This window comes from Eucyclogobius newberryi, unplaced genomic scaffold, assembly GCF_026437365.1.
Source record: "Eucyclogobius newberryi isolate DKJ021-1_F unplaced genomic scaffold, fEucNew1.0.hap1 SCAF_19, whole genome shotgun sequence".
Classification (NCBI taxonomy): domain Eukaryota; kingdom Metazoa; phylum Chordata; class Actinopteri; order Gobiiformes; family Gobiidae; genus Eucyclogobius; species Eucyclogobius newberryi.
Window position 1 is genome coordinate 23,982,709 of NW_027315823.1, and position 24,823 is coordinate 24,007,531.

A 24,823-nucleotide genomic window follows, 5' to 3' on the forward strand; every position below is an offset into this window, starting at 1 on the left:
TGGGTTCCTCCTCAAAAAGGTGAAAGTATGTCAAGTGAAACTCTTGGAGAAACTGATCTTGTGATAGAAACTACAAACGTTGTCTATTATTGACGGTATTGTAACGTTATACAATTACCGTATTTGAAACTTTCTTGTCTTCAGACTGAAACAATATAACTCCAGTGAAACTCTTAAAGACAGTGGAGGAGCAACATGTGGCCTATAAATGGGGGGGCAGTGTCAGACAGAGCCCGCCCTATTGTCTGTCAGAAAATTGGGGACAATGTGGGACAAGCCTGAGACGTACCCAAGGTCTCACCCCACCAGGCCTAATCCCCAAATATAATTTCCTATCGCTGCGATGAGGTCATTCCACACCAAACTATGACCCAAGATGTTCTGAAAGCAGCCAGCAACAAGAAACCAGACACTTCAGAGCGCATCTCTGTCTCAAATCCCTGAGCTTTAGCACAACACTATCATGTTGCCTTGCACTTTCAAACGCAAGTGTATTTTTAAAACAAAGTAAGAGTGCTGAAGGCTGAAGACTAAACTATCCGGGCTCAGGTGTGGGCTAAAAGTGGAGAGAGCGATACATGCAAGACTGATCTGATAAAGAGCGATATAAAGATAAAGGATGTTTCAATGATAAACATAGAAGCACAAAGGCAATGAACTGCAACTAAAACTAGAATGAAACAATAATAAACGATGATTAAGATAAAAGATAAAATGAACTAAACGCGAAATAAAACAAGTGAAGTGTGATTGTCATGATGTAATTCAATAAAAAAGGACAGCTACATTTAGGGCTGGGAAATTATTCAGACTTTAATTTAATTGAGATCTAATCATTGACACGGTGCCATTGCCAATCATGCGGTAGTAAAAGTCAGGTTGTTCAGTCTTTGGAGGAATAAATGTGATAGTTTTGCGTGTTAAAAGGACTTTTTTTTAAACATAATTAAAGTCATTTGTGTCAAAATGAGACCACGGCCGTATCTAATTATTGAGTTACAACTATGGACGAAGGCTACAGTGCAAACATGTAGCAGTAGTGGGACAGTTTCTCTTCAAATCTTCATGTGTCCACCCCTCACCCCCTCTCCCCCCTGTCCCATCCACAAAAGGGACCTTACCCGGTCGTCCCCACCCACCAGGAATTTCTCAGGCATTGCTGGCTTCTCCATGACAACTGGGCGCCTAACAAAGCATTTCTCTTAGGCATTCTTCCTTTTCACAGGGGAGGGAGCGAGCAGTCAAGAGGGTGGGGTAAAAGGGGGGCTGAGCGGGGTCCGAAATTATGGGGAGGTGGTGGAGGTTAGAGCGGGAGAACAAGGGGAGATAGGAAGAAAAACGGGCCGCGGCGACAGGGATGAGAAAAGACGAGAGAAGAGAAACAGTATCAAGGTTGAAGGTGACATTTTAAACACGGCGACGGACATTCCTGCAACGTGCGACTAGCGCTGTGCGGGGAGGAGCGGGCGAGCGAGCGAGAGGAGCGCACAACCAGCTCCCCGCACTCTGAAACGCCAAATCATCAAGCATAAAACAACGGAGAGAAGGATGAGTGAAGCCAAACGCGCTTGAGTGAAATAATTACATCGCAAAACCGAGCAATCAGACTGCTCCAGCTGTTGCATGGACACAGACACACAAGCGGGAGAAATGTGTTAGAAGAGTTACATAAAAGTCTGCTTTGACATCCTGAGAAAGTCCAACCAAAGAGTTTTTTATTACACTGTTAACTGAATTATGCAAACTGTGAATGTCTGTGTACAATGTGTGATGAGGCAAAGAGGCTGATCTATCCGTGGGTGCTTATTGAGCCGGCGGTTCAGTAAAAGAAGCAGTTGCCACGTTGGCTGGCAGAGTATGAAGGGTCAGGTAGGAGAAGTCCAAGAAGTCAATCCAGCCTTCTTTGTGGTACAGGGGTAATAACTACTGTGGTTGCACATTCGAGATGTCAAGCTTATTCGGTTAATGGTCGATAGTCGTGAGTTTTCAAGTCACGATTAGGGATGTCACGATCAAATTTAAGTGTTACAATCATTGTGAGAAGAAACATCACGATAAAATGATTATTCATGATTATTGACACATGAAATCTTGAAATGACTTCTATAATAGGTAGCATGATTAAAAAAAAATTTTGGTTCTTATGATTATATTGTGACCTGAATAATGACGCTTATTGACTGACCAAAATTATCTCGACAGCCCTAGTCAAGACACAATCGCAAGAATAAAGTATAATCGTGAGAATTGTCAAAGGCAAATATGCATAATGAATGTGTACAGGTGCTTTCATTTCCACCCATGCACCAGAAAAGTCTAGAAACATAACTGTACTCTGTTTGACAGTGTGATTGAAAGAGAATGAAGGATTTCACGATTGTGTTGGTGTCAATGATTGTGAATCATTGTAAAACTGTAACATTTTAAATTGTGTGACATCCCTAGTTGAGCCTTACATCAGAAATCAGGCTTGAATTTAAATGACCCATGTTTAAAATGTTTTGAGGATTCACGGATGACACTAAATAAACCATTTCAAGCATTAAAACAAGAACTACAAAGCCAAATACGAGAACAAAACTCATCAACTCGTCTGTCTTCAAATTACAGGGCTCATCAAGTCACGTTCACCTTGACCCCTGACCCCTTCTGTCTGCGTTAGTATTTTAAGCTGTCATTTCCGTCATCGTTCCGGCTTCGAATCCTTTTCCCGACACCGCTGCCTGCTGTGGAGACGAGGGCAAACTAATCTAACCTCAGTACATCGCGGAGCCCCTCCAGAAGCTCTCAGAAGGACGTTTTGTGCTGACTGAAAACATACGCTGTCCGCCGTATCATCCGAGCATCTTCACAACCTGCAGTGCGATGTGATCTGAATCAAACCTCCATCATTACTCGCACACACACTTTTCATCTCGGCTCAGGCGTTTTTTTTTTCTTCAAATAAGCGTTGAATAAATCGCAGGATGTGGCGTGACTGTGGTGTCTACGCTCGGATCTTACCTGGGGAGGCTGTTTGCATTGATTAAGCCAAGACCGAAAAGTGTTGTGGGAGGGAACACGTGTCTTAGCTGCATTGAAGAGAAATATTTGGGAATCACGATATGGCGGTTTGACCGAAAAAGCAGATTGTGACAGGAATGAGATCACGAGTCGATTTTTATCACCTTTTTGCCCAATCCTAGCGCTAATATTTGGTAGGACGGCCTTTAGCTTTGATAACAGCACACATTCGCTGTGACACAGATTCAATAAGCTTCTGCAATATCAAAAGATGTATTTCCATCCAGTGTTGCATTATTTCTCACACTGATCTCGTCTTGATGATGTGAGAGAGCAACCACTGCACAAAGCCTTCTCCAGCTCGTCCTAAACACTCTCATCTTTCTCTGCTTGATGCCAGTGATTTGACCCTTCTCTAACACACTGACATCTTTTCCATGACCACAGGATTCGTCTTTCCACATGGTTGTTTAAGAAATGAGAAGTCACTCACTGCATCAGTTTGGTTTAAATACCGTGTTTCAGCTGAAAGATCTCCACTTGCAGCAGTTCTTCAGTAGGAGGAGAGGACCTACTGTATTTGCTAAATTGAACCTGTACTTTCTTTTTGGACTGGCAGTGTATCAAACCTAAAACTCACTACTAATACTAAAAAAGTCCTATTTTTCCTCATCTTGATGCATCATGATTTTCTATTTTATTTTAATTGGTCTCATTAAAACAAATACAAATGTCTTTCAATATTCATGTTCTGAACTAAAATAATACATACTTTTAATCAATAAAAACTGTTTTTTGTTGCTTTACACGTATTTACTAACAGAGGATTGACAGTGGAACTCTTGATTAAAAGTTGGGTTAAAAGGCTAGTTTGTTGGCCAGTAGCACTTTTACTATAGCTTTTATGTATTATATTGTGTTTTTATTATGTCTTGGATATTTGTTTGCGCTGCAGCAACTGGATTCTGATTAGAAATGTCTGAATTTCAATTCAAAAGTGATTTATTTCAGATCCTATCTTCAAGCCTTACAGAACAGTGATCGATCAAATTACTGAAGTTCCCTTAAATAAAATAAAAAAAATACAAATTAACACATGTTGATAAATGTGTCCCATATCAAATAACATAAACATGAAGTAACATATTTTCTAAGCATAATTAGCCATTTTAACTCAACCTTTCGCACAGTACAACAGGTCCATCAACACAACACGCAACACCGGCTGCCATGTGTTGCGGGCATAAAAAGAATACAATGGATAATAATGGATTAACTCCAGTTCCTATATGAAACCTACTGCATCTTAGGATGAAAGGCACACGGGGGGAAGAATCTGTGCCCTTATATGCAAACACCTATTAATGCAGGCTCACGCTTGTCTGAAAACAGTAGACCGAGCTCAGCGTATGTCAACACTGGCCTGACAGATCCCAGAGACACGGAAGCAGCTAATCTAATCCTGCAGCCGCCAGCCGCCGGCCTCTCCACACACAACTGTTTATGAGAATATGAGCAACATTAACGCTGTAATTATCGTCTCTCGTCGGCTGTGTGGCTTTCTTTTCCGCACGGTATCAATGATAAGTTCAAAAAGGGCCCCCCGTCTTCTTCAATGCTGGAAAAATGGTCCGATATCATCACTAATTTATGCCTGTACATGCTCAAGACGGCATATAATAAGGTAGTAGAGCTATGCGGATAATGCGGACGACATATTTCAGTAGGATTTGAGTCAGTCCAATTCTGTGGCATCGCTCGCTCTCTAATTATATTCATCAAGCAAATAGGTCTCTCTCTGCAAAAGATTTTATGAGAATTTAAGGAAGTAGAGGAGGCAGATCAGTAAAATCTTTGCACTTTCCTACAATGACATCACGCACCACTCCCTCCATCACAGGACAGATCTTGTCGAGTCTCGTCAAGGTCAAAGGAAAAATGTCTTTGTCTAGATCTGAATCGAGCAAAAAAGCGCAAATGAAGTTCAATAATGAAATATCTTACGTAATTATCAACTATTGTCACCGTGAAAAGGATTTTATTAACAAAATAAATGAAGCCTTTGCAATTTGCTGAAACGCAGCCATTTAAATGCGGCCGATACAGTTCAAATAGATCAATGAATTGACTAAAAGAAAAAAACACACTCAAAATGATTAGTGTGTGAGAAGTAGTAAACAGCATCTTCATAAATGAAAACGGCAGTCACTTCCAAAACCCTAGCTGAGTAAATATATGCTTCTTCTCTATAAAATATTGGAATCCTAATAAAATGCAGTCAACGGAAAATGTGATCAACTAATCAACTAAACGACTAAACGACCACAGCCCAAACAGATTGTGATTCATCTTGTAGTAGGACTAGTTTACATTGATTTTAGATTTTTGTCCAGCCCATTTGACAAAGAGTTAGCGTTCTTCATTCCAGTTAGGTTTTGAACTCCGTGACACACCAGTTTCTATTTAACTAGACTATTTGTAAGTGTACACCAGCTTCCTATTTGTAGGACTCAATCACATGATAATGCAAATCAAATATATCATATAAGCTAAGAAATCATGTAAAACACCCTGAATCGTCTCCCTCAATCGGGTCATTTAACCCTGTTCGTGTTACTTCTTAAATGTTGAGTAAATTGCACAGAAAATCCTTGGAGCTGGATCAAAGTGTGGCCAGTACATTGTCTCATCTCACTCATCGCACAGCGGAGAGGCGTGCTCAGAAACGCTGTTAATCACAGCCAGGCCGTATACAATGGCCCACGTCAAAAATGGTCCATATAAGGGGCCTCTTAAACTGCAGCATAAAAACCAAGATAATGGTGAGGACTTGGGAGGTCCCTGGAGGAAGGAGCCTTTGGAAATTGGGGTCAGATCTTCTAAAGAAGTCCAACCCTGTGCCCTCCTCTTTAGCTCCCATTTACCGACTGTACCATTACATTTTCCTTAAACAGAGAATCAACGCATCATTTTACTTGGATTTGACAAGATTCATGCATCCAAACAATAAAGGTTTGTGATACTAACAAGCCTTTAGAAGACCGCCAGTGAACAGGCACATCATTTGGGCTTTAGACAGCAAACTAATCATGAATATAATCACAATCGGATTGTTTCTGACAGTTGTAATCGTCATCTGGACTACACAAACTCCAATACACATACAAGTAGACCTTCTATAACAAAGACAGTGGCATTAACAAATCAAAATGTCAAAAAAGAATGAACAATATCTTATGATTTTCAACATTGCACTTATATTATTCATAAATATTCTCTCTCTCTCTCCTTTATTTGGTTGATAATGTATTTAATGTCTCACTGTACAAAAGAAAAATCACTTGACTAGTAGACTAATCAAAAAAATACTCAACAACTAAAATAATTGAGAGTCACAGTCCTACCAGCAAGATGTTTCAGAGGGCCACTTTTATCAATTTGCTTTAATGAACCCAGGGCACTTTCTTGCTTTTCATCCTCTGTGTCGACTTTTGCAACAGGTGAACAAAATAACGACAGCTAGAATCGTGTTTTAGCACCACATTGTTAATATAATAAGTAAGTGACATATTTCTTATCACTTGGGTTGGGCGATTTGCCACAAAAATGTATATCACAATTTGATCACAGCCAGATCACCATTTTGATTTTACATTTTAAGATTTTATTGCAGTTGTTGTTTTGGAGATCTGCAAAAGTAGAATATGAAGTGTGTTGTGTGTAACTAAAAGTATTCCAAACGAACTCAAAAGGAGACAGAAATGCCCCGTATAATCTCCCAAACAAAGGTTTAAAAGTCATATTCCTGCACTTTTGTGGTTCATTTTGATGTGAAACTTCATGTACCTTTTGATATATTTCCCACCTCTTTCACCAGGGGTGGAAAGAGAACTGACTATTTGTACGTAAGTAAAAGTACAATTACATGGATAAAAATGTACTCAATTTCTTTACTCAACCCTAACCCTAACCATATCTGTACTTAAGTAAAGCAAGTAAGTACTCAATAAAAAAAGTACCAGTACCACTCAGAGTTAGGGATGACACGATGTAAAATTTGAGTGTTATGATTATTGTGAGAAAAAATATCATGATTTAACGATTGTTTGTGATTTTTGAGACAGTAACCATACAAAAATGAAATCTTTAATTTTTATTCCGTGGTCTGACATGTCTTTGTCAAGTTTGTGACCGGTTTTATGAAAATGTACTTTCTGAAAGACAAAATTAAATTAAACATGACAAGACAGACAGATTTACATTTAGGTCTATTTTTTTGGATGAAAGATTGAACTAAAAAGACTTAATTATGCTTCATAACTGTCACGATTATTATTTTTTAATAATAATTATTATTATTTAATATATTATTATTTTTTAATTGTGCCATTTTTATTCAATTTGTAGAAAAGTTTTTTTTTTAAATGTAGTTAAATTAAAAGCAAAATGAAATGCTTTCTGCTCAACCTTTCCTCAAAAAAGAACAAAATGTAAAGTGCTTTTTTCATCTTGGTGTTTATGTTAAATCAATCATCAATTTGATTTCACAAAGCAGATCACAAATTGAAGAGCAGTAGGTAATGTGTTAAGACAACAAGATGTTAAGAAAATGTTGGAAGTTTTTGTTGTTCTGATTAATAATTGCAAATAATTGTTACATGCCATATTTATTCTCACAATTATCATTACACTAGCATTTGAATTTTGACATACCTAAATGTTACTAAATACAATTACATGGTAAAACTATACCTAATTACATGTATTAGTAAACATTTAAAAACACTCAAAAAAGTTACCAAAATATCTACTCAATTACCGGTACAGTTATGTGAGTATTGCTCTACTTTAGTGACTCATGTAGTTGTGCTTAACTTAATAAGACCAGTCTTTAACCCGGACCCTCCCCCACTCCTCCTTCAGTCTCCTCCGTCACCGTGGTGTGTCCTGCAGGGGTGCTGACATATATACACCCGAGCAGGTGCAGGACGCGCGGGGAGACTCTGCCTCTAATTGGTCCACGGAGGAGCCCCAGCTGTTATCTCCCGCTCTGTCCGTCCCGGGATGAGCTAAGCCCTAATCGACTGTTCACTATTGTTCTTTGCCAGGGATAAACCACAACTCAATCGACCATGAGGACTGCCCAGGCCAGCTTAATAGGACCAGCTTTTCCACGTCAGCAAACGGGAACGCACTTAAAACTGTCAATCACCTCCACTATGTAATTTAGTCCAATCAATGTAGTCCTAAACTTCCAATAGTTACTACTAATTCCATAGCCTTTGTCTGTCTTCTAACCTTGAATTCTTATTAAGATCCCTAGTCCCCACTGCTCCCACTGAGGCGGTGCCAAGGTCAAAGATGGAGCAAAATTACAGCAAATCACACTGCATCAAAAACTCCAGCAGAGAGCAGTGACGACATGCACTCAGCAAGTCGAGTCACATTTTAAGAGCAATAAAACTGTAATTTGTGCCGGAATGTTGAATTAAAGGTGCTGGGAATCACAAGGAGTAATTTAAGCCTGGCAGAGGGCTTGGATAGACAGAATGACAAAGGCTGTGTTGAATGTGATGTGTTGAAGTTTTCCCAGGTAGAATTTTACAGAAATGAAGCAAGATATACCAAACTGGTCCAAAACCAAGATTGTCATAAGATTAAATAAATATGCAGAACTGTGAAACAGTGTTTTCCATCATAATACTTCCACGAATCAATGCAGCAACGAATGAGGGATTACACAAATTACACAACACAAATTAATATTACTTTCTTTACTAAACATTGTGATCTTATACTACGCTCAAAATCATTTTAAGACTGTTCACAAAAGGTCAAATTTTGTCTTGTTTTTATGATTTTCTTTCTAACGATACTTCCTCAAATGAGTATCTAGTTTTGTTACTAATTTTAATATCGATTCTACGATTTTTTTTGTACTAATAAAACTCTTACTCAAATTAAAAAAACAGCAGTTAATTAAGGAAGCAGTTAGGCGCTGTCTTTTAACTTGTTTTTATATAATAAACATGAACGATATGTACCAACAACGGCACCTGCACCACAGCTTCTCCATTCAACACCGGCCAACACGTTGCAACCCTTCAGATTACACGACTATCCGATAAGACAGCGACAATGCAGACTCACTTGTGACTGTAAAAACAAGCTGTAATTGAATTAGGCCTTTCATTGTATGTGGCGGGCAGGGGGAGCGGGGCGATGATGGGATCAGCCTGCTCACTGGTGTGTGGAGGCAACAGGAAGCACACATGCACAGACCAACGCTTATTTAACTCTCCACAATAGGCCGGGCTGAATCAGACTTGTGTGTGTACAATTTACTTCACTAATTACGGGTACGGCAACATTACAGAGTCTGACTACGCAGAACAAATTACCTTTTTGATTGAGCTAGACACCATGATAGACTCCGCTGTATGCCAAGCTCATGAATAACTATAAGGGAGAAATGACTTTGTGAAGCTAGACACATATTGGAGTTTTCACTGCTACATTATCCAGGGAAGTGAAGTGGAAAAGTAATTGTACAATAGACACGACAGTAAGAGAGGAGCGTGTTGACCCTATTAGTAACAAGCTGTAATAATCATGTAGATACACTCACCGGTCACAGAGATCCTCATGGACGCCTCCAGGGGGCGGTTGTTGTCCAGCGCGGGGCTCAGCTGGATCTCCCCTGTTGTGTGGTTTAGCAGCACTAAATTCAACTCGTTCCCAGTGTCAAACTTGTACAGGAGCTGGTCAGACACGTCAGGGTCGTAAGCGGGAATGCGGCCAATCACTCCCGTGGGAAAGCTGCTCGATTTGTCGGTGACATAATTGTTAAAGATGATCTGAAAGTTTTTCAGAACTGGGATGTTGTCATTTTTGTCCACAAGTTTGATGTGGACAGTGGCACGACTGACCAGAGGCGCAGAGGTGGCCTGGACAACAATGATGTACTCATTTCTGGCCTCATAATCCAGGTCTATTAATGCAGTTAGTTCACCAGAGAATATATCCAGCTGGAAAACCTCAGGGATGTTCCCCTCCACTATCTGATACATGATCTGTGCATTGCTCCCCTCGTCTGGGTCAGTGGCTGACACATGTGCCACTACCACACCTATAGGGCAATTTTCCTCCACAAAAATGTCAAACTCATCTTTCTCAAACACAGGGGGGTTGTCATTCACATCTAAGATTGTTACTTGGATGTTTATGGCCGTTCTTAAAGCTGGATGTCCTTTATCCACAGCATAGGCCTGCAGGCTGTAAACTGGTACATTCTCTCTGTCCAGCCTGCGCAGAGAGCGGACAGTGCCTGAAGTGGATTCAATTATAAAGTCTCCATCACCATCGTCTCCTCCCTGGAAAGTGTAGAAGACTCGACCGTTCAGCCCTGAGTCGCGGTCTGTGGCCGACACCTGGACCACACTTGTGTACAGTGGCACATCCTCCATCACAGAGCCCACGTAGTGGTCTCTGAGGAAGCGGGGAGCGTTATCATTCACATCATTCACCAGAATCTCCAGGTATGTGGTGTCAGATTTCTGTGGGATGCCATTGTCTCGAGCTGTGATGGCCAGAGTGTATGAGACCTGGTCTTCATAGTCCAGCTCCATCTGAGTGGTCACAGCGCCTGTGTCTTGGTCAATGTCAAACTGAGGGATGCTGTCATCCATGAAGTAAGTGATGCGAGCGTTTTCTCCAGTGTCATCGTCTGTGGCACTGATGACCACTACTGTAGTGCCCACGGGCCGGTCCTCGTTGATGTTGACAGTGTAGTGTGAGCTCTGAAACACGGGTCTGTGAGTGTTGGCATCTGTGACGTTCACAAACACTTTGGCCGTGTCGAAGCGTGTTCCATCACTAGCTGTGACAGTGAGCATGTACTGCCGCTCCAATTTGTAATCTAGAGGGAGGGCCAGAGTGATGAGCCCTCCTCCACTCTGACTGGTGATGGAGAACCTGTTCCGGGTGTTTCCGCTGGATATCTGATACGTTACTACACTATTGATGTCCTGATCCACAGCTGACACTGTCACTACACTGGTCCCAACGGCTGCGTCCTCATTCAGCCTCATGTAATAGGCTTTCTGTGTAAACTCTGGGTTATTGTCATTCACATCTAGAATGGTCATGCTGATGCTGGCAGAGGAAGACATGACAGGAAAACCCTGGTCCCGGGCCTCCACTCCAAAATTATAAAAGTCAACACTTTCTCTGTCCAGCTCAGCCGCCACCATGATCCAGCCAGTGCTGTTGTTGATGCTGAAGGGGAAGTTTGGCGTTGTCTCAGTGAGACGGTACTCAAGCCTGGAGTTGTTCCCAGAATCTGCATCCACAGCCTGAATGTGTATGATGGAGTATCCCAGTGGCACGTTCTCCAGTACGGTGGCCTGGAAGGGGGTACTGACAAAGATAGGTGCATTATCATTCACATCTAACACTTGAACAGTCACCAGCCCACTGATGTTGGACAGAGGAGGCCGGCCTCCGTCCTGAGCCCTGATTCTGAGAGTGTATTCCTTATTGGCTTCGTAGTCCAAGTGGCTAACCAGGTCCATTTTGCCGGTCTGAGCGTCGATGTAGAACTGGCCTCTGGTGTTTCCGCTCATGATACTGAAGTGCACCATGGCGTTGCTGCCACGGTCTTGGTCGGTGGCTGTGACCTGCAGAATCTCGGTGTTGGGGTTCATGTCCTCTGGCACCTGCACCACATAGCGCTTCTCACTGAATTGTGGGGCATTGTCATTGTCATCCTCCACCACAATGTGCACTGTGGCAGTGGCACTGCGGGGCCCGGGGTCACGACCCTGGTCATTAGCCTCTACTATGAGCAAATACGAGTCTACCTCCTCTCGGTCCACAGAGCCTTTGGTGCGGATCACACCAGACCTGGAGTCGATCTCAAACACATCACTAGTGCCATTGCTGTTGATAATGTGATACAGGATGTTACCATTTACTGGTGCATCACCGTCTGTAGCTCTCACAGTTAAAACTTCATACCCTATTTCTAGATTCTCCCGTATGCTCTCCTTGTAGTCCAGCTGCTCAAACACAGGGTTGTGGTCATTGGTGTCACTGACAGTGATGGTCAAAGTGGCCATAGCTGTGCGGCGTGGCGTACCGTGGTCCACTGCAGTTACACGAAACACATGAGTGTCCTTTGTCTCTCTGTCCAACACGTCTACAGTGGACACAGCCCCAGAGGCCTGGTCAACAGCAAACAGGTTATTCGAGCGACTATCAAAGAGAGCCTCAATAAAGTACTCCAAGCGCCCTGCCTCCCCCTCATCCATGTCCACAGCTTTCAAAACCACCACAGGAGTCCTGGCCGGCTTGTTCTCGGACACAGACACTTGGTACATTGGGGGCTGGAACTGGGGGCTGCTGTTGATGCTTCTCCTCCTCCTCCCTCTGCTGCTCACTATCCCTGAATCAGACCAAGCGGCCTTCTCTAACAACCGGGCCAGATGCTCCTGTCTGAAGGGGCCCTGCCCCACGCGCCAGTGGATGGACACAGGACTAACTTTAACATTATTCTGACTGTCACAGAGCAGATCTAATTCAAACAGAGAGTCCTGAAGCCAGCACAGAGTCTCAGACACAAACAAGTTCCCCTCAGACAAGTAAAAGTCCCTGGTGTTGGTCACTCTGCATCTGTGGAGGGGTCCCGGCACAAGACCCCCCACAGGGAACAGAGCAGAGTCCGCCTGATGGCACTCGGTGTGGTGTTGTCTGTGGCCTGTGAACAAACTGAGAACCTCCATGTCCCATTGAGGTTTGGTGCGTTTATTTGAACAGTTCCTGCCGTGAACATACACATCCCACTGGCTGGTCACTAGATGCCTGTAGCCGGAGGAAGAGTCCGCGCAGTCAGCCACTGTGTACACTGTAAACGGGTTGGAGCGCAGCCAAGAGCACTTTATAAAGTCCGTAGTGAACACAACACCCCGCAATGAGTCCGTGTCCAAAAAGCGCTCAGTGAATTTGGGAGCGAGCACTTGATCCAAGGCGCAGCGCGCGTCCTGCTCCACACCGGCCACCGCTGTCCTTGGCCCCGCATCCTCGCTGAGGTGAACGGTGAAGCAGCGCACCACTGGAACTACTTTGCAGCAAAGAAAAAACAACAACAAATCCCATTTAAAGAAGTGCATCTCGCTCCTCACTATGAGTCCACTTTGGAAACCTCTGTTGCTGATCCTCCGGGTTAAACTTTCCGCCTGTAAGTTCTCCTCTGCTGCTTAGTATCCATGCTTTGGCAGGGGCGCACTTATGCCCGCTCTTTAGGACGTGTTTCTCACAGGAACCTCACTCGATACGTCCACACACTCTCACTGAACACTGCAATTGCCGACAGAGCTCCGCTGCGTCCGCTCAACACCGCTGAATGACAAAAAATGGCTCCTACTCGCGCGGCCCCTAAGCCTCGCGGCGCCTCATTTGCATAAACCTGTGCCAAGCGGGAGAAAGAGCGCTCAAGGCAGTGTCCGAGAAGAGCAGGGGGGGAAACGACCCTGTCAGGGGCCGCTGTCACAAGGAGAGATAAATGCTCACTTCCTGAAAGCTTCATTTATTATCAGCACACAAAACGAGGCATCACAGATCAGCCTATTCATTAGACATTCACTGTTTTAGGCTTATTATTTCATCATGAACCATGGGAAATTACTGTGGAATGCCTCTCACCAGCGCAAAACATTAATCAAAAAGAAAAATATGTTTACATGTTGTGCACAAGGGGTTTGCCACTGAACCCTTAAAGACCATCACATTTAATAGATTCAGTGAGTGACCTCTTTATCCTGTTTATTTGGGCATTTCCGTTTGAAATGTGAACTTGTCACACATCATAGGCCTGTATACGACATGACAGTGTATTCATATTTAGGTATATCTATAGTTGGGCCCTAAATTAGTTTGATCTTTTTTCCAGAATAAATTGATACTGTAATGTTCGGTGTGGCACTACTGCCCCCTTGTGGTCAAACATTTGCTACACATCAGACCGACCTAACCCTAAAAACATAACTAATGATTAATTGGGGCAAGATAATTAATTCAACAAGTCTTTAAGACTACATAGTTGTATTCAGTTATGCAGCTGTTTCTTGAAATTGTTTAAATTCATGGAAAATGTTAAGCATTTTACAATTCTTTTGCCTTGTGGGCTGGACTATGACAAAGCCTACAGACGCTCCAAACCCTTTCGTTTTTCAGTCTTTCCGAGGATCGTCCTTGGCAAAACTTGCAAAACAAGCTTAACATCGTGTGAAAACTGGGAGAAAATCTTGCAGTCAATAGGTTTTCTACAAAAAAATGCATACAGTAATATGCTTCAAATATGGCCAAAATGTAAGATAAGATAAGCCTTTATTTGTCCACACAATGGGGAAATTTCGGTGTTGCAACGTAAGTAGCAATAGGAGTAAAATAACAGATAACTTATGGGAAGCCTTAAAAAAACACTCTTAATAGAAAAACTCTTATAAACAAAACTCTTAAAGACAGAACCTCTCATATTCTTAATAAGGAATAGAAAGAAATAGTAAAAATAAAATAGCATAAGAAAAAAATAACAATAATAATATTGGCAAAAGTAAACTCTTATTTACAGCAGTTATATGCATATGAATATGACATTATTGCATATGAGTATTGCACATGAATATGACATTATTGCGCATGAATGTGACAGTATTGCACATGATTATGTCAGTATTGCACATGGGTATGAGTAGTATGACAGTATACACGTGTTCAGGGCTAACAGTGTTTGCTGTAAAGTCTGACAGCAGCAGAAGGAAAGACCTGCGAAACCTCTCCTTCACACAGCGAGGGTGGATCAGGACCGAGTGACCTGCAGAGGGTGAGACATGAGTGAGACTCATGGTCCAGCATAGATGTGAATCTAGCCAGGACCCTTCTGTCCCCCACCTCCTGCACCGAGTCCAGAGTGCAGCCCAGGACGGATCTGGACTTCTTGATGACTTTGTCCAGCTTCTTCCTCTCCCGCAGACCACATCGTACAGGAGGGCTGATGCCACCACAGAGTCGTAGAAGGTCTTCAGGAGTGGCCATGTTACTCCAAAAGACCTGATGAGTCTCCTCAGGAGGTAGAGCCGACTCTGGCTCTTCCTGTACAGTGGGTCTGTGTTATGAGTCCAGTCCAGTTTGTGGTTCAGATGAACACCCAGGTACTTGTATGTATTGTATTGTAAGTACAAACCGGTCAGCACTAAATTGCTGCAGCTCTGCGGACGGCTAATAGTAATATCCTTATTATTACAATGCAATGGACGTGAGCCAGTGGTTATCATTATAAAAGGCAACCAAGAAATTACCAAGAAATGAAAAGTATTGCTATATTTACTTACGGGTATTTATTAAGGTCTATGCACAAAAACACTCCCACATTCTCAATAAATCAAACCATAAAGAAGTAGCTTTTTACAGTTTTTATTGTTGCTGGAGGCTCTAATACAATATCAATTATAAGCTTTACAAAATAAAAACAAAAATTCAACAAAAGATTCCCCTCCAAAATGGAAACAAAGGTTTCCATTGAGACATAAAGACAAACAGTGACCCCCAATAAAGACATTAGTGATGAGAGGATCTGGATGAGCCGAACCGGAGGAGAACTGACTATTTTACAGTGACGGGAGACAATACAACAGCTGAGCTCATGGGAGAGCACTGCAGCCACATGTGATGACGCCTGCACCCTTTTCAGATGAAAGAAAGATACACTGACATATTAAGATATTATACAAATATATTAGAGGGGGCTTTAGGCAAAAAAGGTGCAGGAAATTAAGTTGATGTGTATGACAAAAACAGATCCACTGCCAACAGAGCAGTTTGTGTCCAAATCCACTATTAGGGATTATAACTACAGTGACCTCTTACGCTGCAAAGATTTTCATGAACCGTTGTAATACTATCTTAATATTCAGATTACAGAGGAGATGCAGACAGGCAAGCGAGTTTGTGAGTGAATGGCTTCATGGCAACAAATTAAACAAAAAACAAATAAAAGCTAAGCATTTTCTCCTTTTTTTTCCCCACAAATAAATGAAGAGTGCAGCACTGAAACGGACATGGAGGGCGATGACGAACAGAAACATTGGCTGAACGAGAGAGGAACAGACGAAGAACAAAACAGAAAAGAGGGGTTTCTTCTACGGCTGCTGCCTTTGCCTGAGTGCCTCCATCAGGTCGTTCCTCAGTGATGCCTGCATTGGCTTATCGGCCAGAGGTATAACGCTCCTGAGGGACAGAGAGGAGAGGGATTACATACAGGCATAAATACAAGCCTTAAAAACTATCATCGGGAAAACACCACAACAGTTGGAGAGCTCAGGGTGGAATGCACTGTGCACAGGGCTTGGATGGAAACCAGAAAATTAATAAAAACATTTTCATTTCGTGCATCAAAGACAACAACGCCAGGCCTCGTGATTATTACAGTAGCAATTCATCAGCACAAATATATATCAAGGAAAATTAGTTCTTTTTGTGGTAGAAAGATCAGATTTGCGCTTTAGAGGGTCAGATAAGTAACTCTAAAGACTCTTAAGATATTAACTACATACAGTTTCATTACTGCATGGTTGTTGTTTTTTAACATTTAAAATTTAGAAAAGAGTTTTTAGGGATAATCAAGCTTTAAAAGTTGTGTCACTGACATAAAGCAAAGTCAATATTATCCTTAAAACATGTTGTTGTATCAATACATCACACATGTGGTGTCTCTGTGACTGGCCTAAATGCCTAATATTTGTGTAGAAAAAGTATTCTAATTCATAACAACTTTTATATACAAATTATAAAATCATCTTTATAACAATTTTAAAAGATTTAGGTTTATACTCCCCCATCAACAATTTTTTTTTTTTTTTTTTTTTTTACTGAATCATACAGGTTATAGATCACATTAAAGGTGGAAAGGGTTCTGAAATTATTTATCTTGATCACATTTGTTTTTAAATCACAAAACCTTGGACTTTAACAAAGGTATGTAGACTTTTTATATCCACTGTATATAGAGAATTCTGAAATTGCACCTAAAACAACTCAAACCGTTTACTGTAGGTGAAACATCATGCAAATGTCTGCAAAAATAAAAAGACCATTCTTTTAAATTAAAACTAAAAGCTAGACACATGCAATGTAACTGTTAATATGGTTATAACAAAAACCCATTTGCATGGACATAAAAAGTGATTTATGTTTGTTATTAATCAAAATCAATACTGTGACCTAGACGTTCATAGTTGAGAAAGAAATTGTAATCTTTATAAAAGTTAATTGTTGAGTATTTGTTCTGAAATCAGACCCATGCAAGTTCACGCAATTTAAATGTTTTGTATTAATGAATTACTAAAACGGGAGGGTTTAGTAATGTAGAAGTAATATTTTTTCACACACACACATGTCCTGAGACTTTCCATAGCGGCTGTACCTCTGAACCTAGTCAATGAAGATCTGACGTTGGGTGAGGACCTGTGACAGCTCCTTCTGGAGCTGCCTGTACTTTTGGTTATCGGGCAAAGACTCAATAGATCTGGAGCGGTGAAAATGAGGATCAGAGGAAAGACAAGGATAAAATAGAAGAAGTGAGACGGGACCAAGGAAAATGTGAGGTTGTATGAAAGGTTTTGGAGGTGGAACATTTCAAAGAGTGAAGGTTGCGGTGAAGTGACTGTAAATGGTTTTTCAGAGAAGTATCAGACGTTTGAAAGAGCACCACGGACTGTACCTTAGGCCATTGACAATGTCTTTGGTCTTCCCAAAGTAGATTTCATTCAGTGTAGAGCGGATCTTATTCTCCATGTCCTGAAATCAAACAGAGATAGTTGTGTATCTAATCACAAGAAAGCATGAAAAATTTGACAATTTAATAAGGAATAAAAACTGTTTTATGTGAGCAAAATACTGACTTCAACAAGGCGGCCGATGTTAGCAATGTGAGGTGAGGATTCTCCAACCGTTTCATCTTTTTCCATCTGTAACCAAAGCACTAACGTTTAAAAGACAGTCACAAGTTTGATTGTAGTTGTAATGACACAAGTCTTGACCTGTCGTGTGAGGCTGCCACCCAGATTCATGGTGCCAGAGGTGGCCTTGGTTGTCTGAAGCCAGAGCATGACGGTAGAAGTGAGTTTGTAATGCGCAGTACGGCCGCTAGACTTCTCCTGCACACATATTCAAGAAAATACATTCATAATAAAGTAAATAAACTAAGGCCCTGGTGCAGAATTTCATTTATCATTCAACTAAAATCCAGATCTACTTACTATACATACATCGATTACTAAACATATTAGTCGACATTTGGCAATAATTTGGAGATGAATTCTTGCAAGATTTATTTGACAAATTCTTGATAATCTCTGGTCGGACTTGTGCTGTTCGGTATGAGCCGCTGAATGGCTGACCAATCACAGCATTGTGGTATGGGCGGAAGTCAAAAGGACGAACCTAAACCAAATGTGGCCTATTTTAGCAGATTTACTGGCTTTGTTGTTTTTTTTTAAACGCGCAAATAGAAGTGCTTTGTGTATTTGAAGACGAGGAAGAAGTCTGCTTTTCTCTGACTGGATCTAAAAACAGTTTAATTTTTCTATTTGTTCCTGTTGTTGTGACGCTTTGACCAATCAGATTCAAATATTCGTCATGACGTACATCCCCCCCTGTCTAGATTGCTATGGTGCTATGGTGCAGAACTCCATTCAGAAGGATACACAAATTAATCTGGAGTCATCTTAGGTCAATAAGGAGAATGGCAAACCCTCCACAAACAGAAAATAATGAGAATAAAAACCGCACCCACCCCCCTCAATTTAAGAACTATGTATTTGGGCCTCAAATCTTCTGCCATGGATACAATAAATGGACATCTTTGGAACATAGTTTTGGCGGCAGGAAAAAAGGCATCACGAAAAAATAGATGACACAAACTGCGCCGACGATCAAGGACTGGACTGACATGGTAACAGACATCAGACCAAAAAACAATAATTGAAATGGGACAAATGTGACAGACTTTAGACTTTTAATTTAAATGTGCCATGATTTTGTTGCTATTGATGTTTAGTCTACTCGTGTTCTTATTTTGATTTTCGCTGTCTGGTCATGTCGTGTTCTGTTATCTCATTAGCTCATCACAGAGTCAACACAGAGACGTAGACACACAGACAAACATTTACTCTCACAATCATACACTAGGGCCAATTTAGAGTTGCCAAAGACGGTGAGAGGAAGGAATGATCTTACCAAGCTGAGGAAATATCCAAAGCTTGCCGAGATCATTTTAAAACAAAGTTTTGTTAGCAGAGCACTCCCACCTGCACCTCCACCACATGGATGGAGTCCCAGCACCCTTTGATCTTCTTTGAGCCGTCGCCTGCCTTCTTGATGAGAATGACGCCAGCAAAACCATGCTCCAAATCCCAGAGGTACACAGAAGACACACCACCCTCAAAGTACCTAGAACAACACAAAGGTACAACTTTAAACTGTGTAACGTGTCATTGACAAAAGATATCGCACTGCGGCGCACTCACAGATCTCTGTACTGGTCGAAGGCGTTGTTGGCCTCTACCTCCAGTTTCCTCAGACGAGCCGACGGCATTGCACCATCCTCAATGGGAGGGTCATACTTATTACTCCAGGGGGATCTAACGGGCAACACAACACATTTAGATGGCTAATATAGAATTATTAGCATTGGAGTTATTTGAGTTGGCAAGAGAAAAAATACACTTTTAACTTAATTTAGAGAAGTTTAATCGGTGAAGAAAATGAATACACAGCAAATACAGCAATACACACCAATTTAAAGGACACATTGTGCATTATTTGTATTGTTATTAGTCTTTAACTATGCTCTTGAGTACCTTTAGTTTGGCATCTCATATTTCAGAACAAAATAAATAAATACAATTTAATAACAAATAAAATTGCAATTTGATCAATTTTGTTACCCTGGGACTAGCTGAGTTTTGGCACCATCTACTGGCTGCAGAGGGAATTACACAGTTTAAGATAAACATTCCAACTCATGTTTCAACAGGCCTCTCACTTCTGGGTCGCAGTTGTATGGATTGTGATCAGAGAAATTCACAGTCTGGTGATGATTTATGTACTTAAAAAACAGCAGAGAAGATTTTCAGAGCCACGTCACAGAACGAGAAAACGTCACGTTATCGAGGAACAGAGTTTTTGATGGTCGGAGGAGAGGGGTCTTTTTCAAACCAGGATTCATTAAACTAGCGTGAATGAAGCAAAATGCTACTCCAGGTATGTTTTTGTTTGAGAGCAAACAATGTTACAGCATGGTTCAAATTTGCATAATATGTGTCCTTTAAAAACAACAACCTTGAACTACATTTTTAAAAGTACATATCCTGCAGTGTTTGAAATGGGTTGAAATTAATGCAATCATTCTCTACCTGTAGGAGTCGCCATCTCGATTGTAATCACACAGAAGATAGTCCTTCCCCACGTGTTTATCTCTGGCTATCTTCAGGGGCTGGTCCACAGAGGAGAGCAGATCCTCACACAGAGGGGGCACCTGGTGAAAACGAGAGTGGAAAAGTTACACAAGTATAACTTTAGATTAAATGATCAACTTTCAATTCATAGACTACATGTTGGTAATGCCCCTCACAGAACAGACCAGACAAACCGGTTGTGCCATGTGATCATATCAGGATGTTATCTGAATGTAACCGGTGAATTGTGTGTAAACCAGTGAACAATGTTACAAAGAGATCAATGTAACAGTTGAATGTGTATATATTCAGACCAACCTATTTTATCTATATTATTTATAAATTCTACATTTTATGCAAGGCCTTTTTGATGTATTTTGCTACCATTATTATTAATTGTTGTATGTTGCACCTTAATGCAAAAGCAAGTTTCACAAAGTGAGTTTGTGAATTCTGTTCACTGATTCTGAAAAAAGGTGTCATGATAAAAGTGTGCATGATAACAAAAAGGAGAAGTTTAAGACAGAATCCAGAACACACTGTATTGTGTGGCCAACTGGCCATGGTTATTATGTAGGTATTTATATTTACATATATTCTTAGAGGTACAATTACAGTTATTCAATCTAATCTTAGTTTTGAATAAAAATGTAACATTGTCTTTTTCTGGAAATATCCTAAAACAGCAAACCTGAAAAATATTTGTTAACTTCCCCAGAGTGAAATGACTGAGATGAAGGACCAAACCAGTGGGAAACGGGTGCGGAAAAGAATGTATCAGGTTCTAAAAAAAGCTCCAAAGTGTTTAAGCTGTGAAAGTAATTGGCAGATGTGATAATGTCTGCTAATAAATGAAGACTCTGTGCCCCAGGAAAGCGGAAGCTGAGGAGGCAGGGGTCCGAGCAGCCACAGAGCAGTGGATTCACTCCAAACAGCACTCAACATGGCTTCACATTAGAATAGTTTGATGAATGATGGGAGTTTTGTTCTGGACCAGTGGAATGTTTTATAGATCTGTGTTTTGCCCCATAGACGTGTGTTTAATAGTATTTAGTCAAAATGACCCCAGGAATTCAGTTCTTTATGGAGATTTGACAATTTCACATTTTTACTTAATATATTTAGAAAAAGTGAGAAGAGAATAGTGAAGTCAGAGTAATGTTGTGTCCAACACTCACTAGGTCAATGAGGTCACTGAGGTTCTTCTCGATCTGCTGTGGTGGCAGACGCCTCATTAGGTCCAGGGCACAGTCCAGCTGTGATTCAGTCTGAAACACAACAAACACAAAATCAACATAAATCTACACCTTTAAGACGGACATGTCATACAGCTCACAAGCAACCAGCTCTTTCAGATGAGCGTCTGAATGTGTAACACCAGTCCATTCAGTCTGGGGCAGATGTATGTACGGCTTTTAACTTCAATACTCATGATGTGTCATGTGAGCAGTGAGAAAACCTGACTTCACTGTGAATGTGGGACCACCACCTTTAAACTGTGCAGTGGTATGAAACTGTTTTTATTTATTTTAAGTTAAAAGAAGTCTGTGCTAATAAAATAAATACAAAGTGTTTACATTCACTTCATCTATGATTACTCTAGCTGTAATACAGAACAGTATATATAATATAATAGGTTTGTTAATCGTCTTTGTGACAAGCTCTTGCAGAAAGCCTCAGTTTCAATCAGGAATGTTGAACGCTTCAATGTAGACCAAGCAATTAACCGAGTGGATTCCTTGAAAAAATGAATTTAAAATTAAAGCATTTGAGTGAAGGGTATCTCCTGAAACCACACTTTTTGTTCATATTTACCAGAATGATTGCTTTAATGTTAAGCTTGAGCAAGTTTCACATTTAACAAACCACATCTGACACTGTATGAACCTCAGTCATTGTATATTGTTACTAAAGGCAATGGGAGAAACTGAAAATGGAGGACCGCAAATATTGGTGTTCCCTCTGGGCGTCACTTTTCACTGAGCAGCAGGACATCAGCAAAGGGCCAGACCAGTCTCAACACGAAATCTCAGAAAGTACACTTGGGTTTCCAATAATGGTGGGGTACATCAGGCAATAGGGAAAACAAGAGTTTTCAGGAGAAATGTTAAAAAAGAAAATGTATAAACATTGTTTTAGAAGTCAAATCCAAGCAAACGTTTGATGTGAGAGAACAATATAGAGTTTGACTTGTTTCTAGAAACAGATTACACAAAAACAGTGGTCCAATGAGATGTGTACATACTATTACATTGTGATTCCTGATGTAAGTGACAAGGTTAGGTGTGTAGATGTGAGTGACCCTAGAAAGAGACCACGGCTAAATGGAATAGGAGATCAAAGCCTCAGCATCACAGACTTTTTGGCAACATCCCTGAGGTAGTTTCCTGTTTTCTTTAGACATTTCATTGGCTGCCTGGGAGAGATCTTAAACAGCTGATGAATCAACGTGCTACCCCAAACACCAGACAGTGTTTAGTGGTGCTCCCGTCTCCATGTAAACACTGACTCGGACTAACAAGTCCCGGGGTCAGCAGAGCCCAGCGGAGAGTCCAGCTTGAGCCACGATGGATGAGGTGTGGATGAGAAGACAAGGAGACTCTGGATACAAACCAGCTGCTCCACCAGAGCCAGCTGGGAACTGCTTCAAGAGTTTATAAACAGTGTTCAGAGACTATGTTCAGCAATAACTGGGTCAGAAGAAGCAAGACAGAGAAAGAGGAAATTAGATCAAGACAACCGTTTCCTACACAAACCCAGAAAACATCAGGAATGACAACTTGACTAGTGTAGGACTTGGAGTAAGCAGGCAGTCTTTATTTAGATCTTGGCACCGGGGCGGGTTATTTTGGCCTCTGGGCGCGAGAAGGTGCAGGGGACCATAAATGAGTGAGTGTGTGTTATATAAGAACACATCATCAATATGCCTAATAAATCTGAGTCAAATCCAACACATCCTGGGGCAACTTTGTGTCTAATGAGTAACTAGCCTGCTAGCCGCTAGCGTTTGGCTAACTAGCATTAGATTTAGAGCACAAAGAGCATAAAGAGTGCATCGTGCAGCACTTCTGCAGAGCGCGTGAGGGGTACGTGTGGGTAATGCACATACTTGGGTAACCTGCTGCTGACTTTCGGCTTCTCGGGTTACCACTCCGCTGCTTAGCCAAAATTAGCCTTAGCCTTGATAGCATTAGCCTGGAGCCCCACCAAACCCTGGCGTCTGTCGGCTGCGGCCCTTACCATGTCTGCGGCGGACTGAGGCTGTCTCTGCGGCGGAGGAAGCACGGGTTCACCGATGACACGGATCCTAAACTCTGCAGCGGCTGCACGGGATACTCCGCGAAGGCTTGTTTTAATTGCCCCGTTTAGATGTTTTATTCGCCTGTCCCTCACTGTGCCCAACCCTGTCAGCGGAATCCACTTCCTCAACCAGCTACAGGAAGCAGGCTGGTCTGGAGTCACAAAACACAGCCAGTGTCACAACCAGATCTGCACCCCGTGAGATCTGCGCCTGTGGGGGCGCTGCTGCACTGATACATGTGGTGACCTGTGACATTGTACATATTAACATATTTTAAAAACATTAATAACAAAAAAGAGAAAAAATATTACACACTAAAAGAGGAAGTATCCAACTTTTTCATCATAAATGTGTAAACGCAGAATCTTGTGACAAAACTCGAATCGAAAATCAATCATTTTATGCTTTGCAAACTGGTAAAAAAAGAAAAAAAAGAGCCATCTGAGTCATTACAAGACACTGGTCATACTAGTGATGTGCCAAAGGGTTTGAGAGAGATGGGTACGTTATTTAAATTTACTTCCTCCTCTCACACTTTGGAAATCAGGAACCTTAAAGCCTAAACCTGTGGGTTAGGCTTTAAGCCTATTAAATAACGTAGGCCTATTATGCCCTGCCAGGTCAATAGTGTCGGCTCTATATAATAAATAACAGGACAAAAAATATAGAGTTTGTCAGCAGAACCACGCCCCCTGCTGCCAAATATATCAGTCGGTCACAGATCTCGTTATAACGTGGGCTTTACATTTCCGGGTTAGACTGCGCTTCTCTGCAACAACCAATCGCGACGAGGCAAGAAATGCATTGCCAAGTATGGAAAGGGAGGAGTGGTGCCGAAAATGAGCAGAGGGAACAGAGAAGAGCACCATGAACTTCAGAGGTTCAGAAAGATGCTGAGATTTGCCTCTTTGATGAATGGCAGGAAGGCAACTTGGCAAGTGTCTAAAACTTTTGTGCAGTTGGCCTGTGGTGTTTTATCATATTTGAACTGGACTGCGTTTATTGT

General features: G+C 41.4%; 2 protein-coding genes across 5 annotated transcripts in view; both read right to left on the reverse strand.

Moving 5' to 3' along the window:
* Positions 1-13,436, reverse strand: part of celsr2 (cadherin, EGF LAG seven-pass G-type receptor 2) — an 84,032-nt gene extending 70,596 nt beyond the window's left edge. For all 3 annotated transcript variants that reach the window (XM_072452257.1, XM_072452256.1, XM_072452255.1), the window contains exon 1: positions 9,632-13,436. In XM_072452257.1, coding sequence (XP_072308358.1) covers positions 9,632-13,172 — 3,541 coding nt within the window. In that variant the 5' untranslated portion in view covers positions 13,173-13,436. The remainder of the gene's footprint in view (positions 1-9,631) is intronic.
* A 2,022-nt stretch (positions 13,437-15,458) lies between these two features.
* Positions 15,459-23,985, reverse strand: capzb (capping actin protein of muscle Z-line subunit beta). 2 transcript variants are annotated; one of them, XM_072452266.1, is made up of 10 exons: positions 23,757-23,985; positions 21,695-21,784; positions 20,475-20,596; positions 19,587-19,700; positions 19,368-19,509; positions 18,099-18,215; positions 17,961-18,026; positions 17,780-17,856; positions 17,483-17,584; positions 15,459-16,287 (listed from the first exon to the last, which is right to left on the reverse strand). In XM_072452266.1, exons 1-9 carry the CDS (start codon positions 23,757-23,759, stop codon positions 17,491-17,493), a joined length of 825 nt encoding a protein of 274 aa, XP_072308367.1. In that variant the 5' UTR covers positions 23,760-23,985; the 3' UTR covers positions 15,459-16,287; positions 17,483-17,490. The 2 variants fall into 2 exon arrangements, with proteins under 2 accessions (XP_072308367.1, XP_072308368.1); XM_072452267.1 differs by lacking the exon at positions 17,483-17,584.
* Positions 23,986-24,823: the final 838 nt, after the last annotated feature.

What these genes read in the sequence shown, in the direction of transcription:
- capzb (XM_072452266.1), bottom strand. An exon ending in GTGGCAGCCTCACACGACAG is followed by an intron (nt 18,027 to 18,098) that starts GTCAAGACTTGT and finishes CTTTGGTTACAG; the next exon opens with ATGGAAAAAGATGAAACGGT. An exon ending in ACATCGGCCGCCTTGTTGAA is followed by an intron (nt 17,857 to 17,960) that starts GTCAGTATTTTG and finishes GTTTGATTTCAG; the next exon opens with GACATGGAGAATAAGATCCG.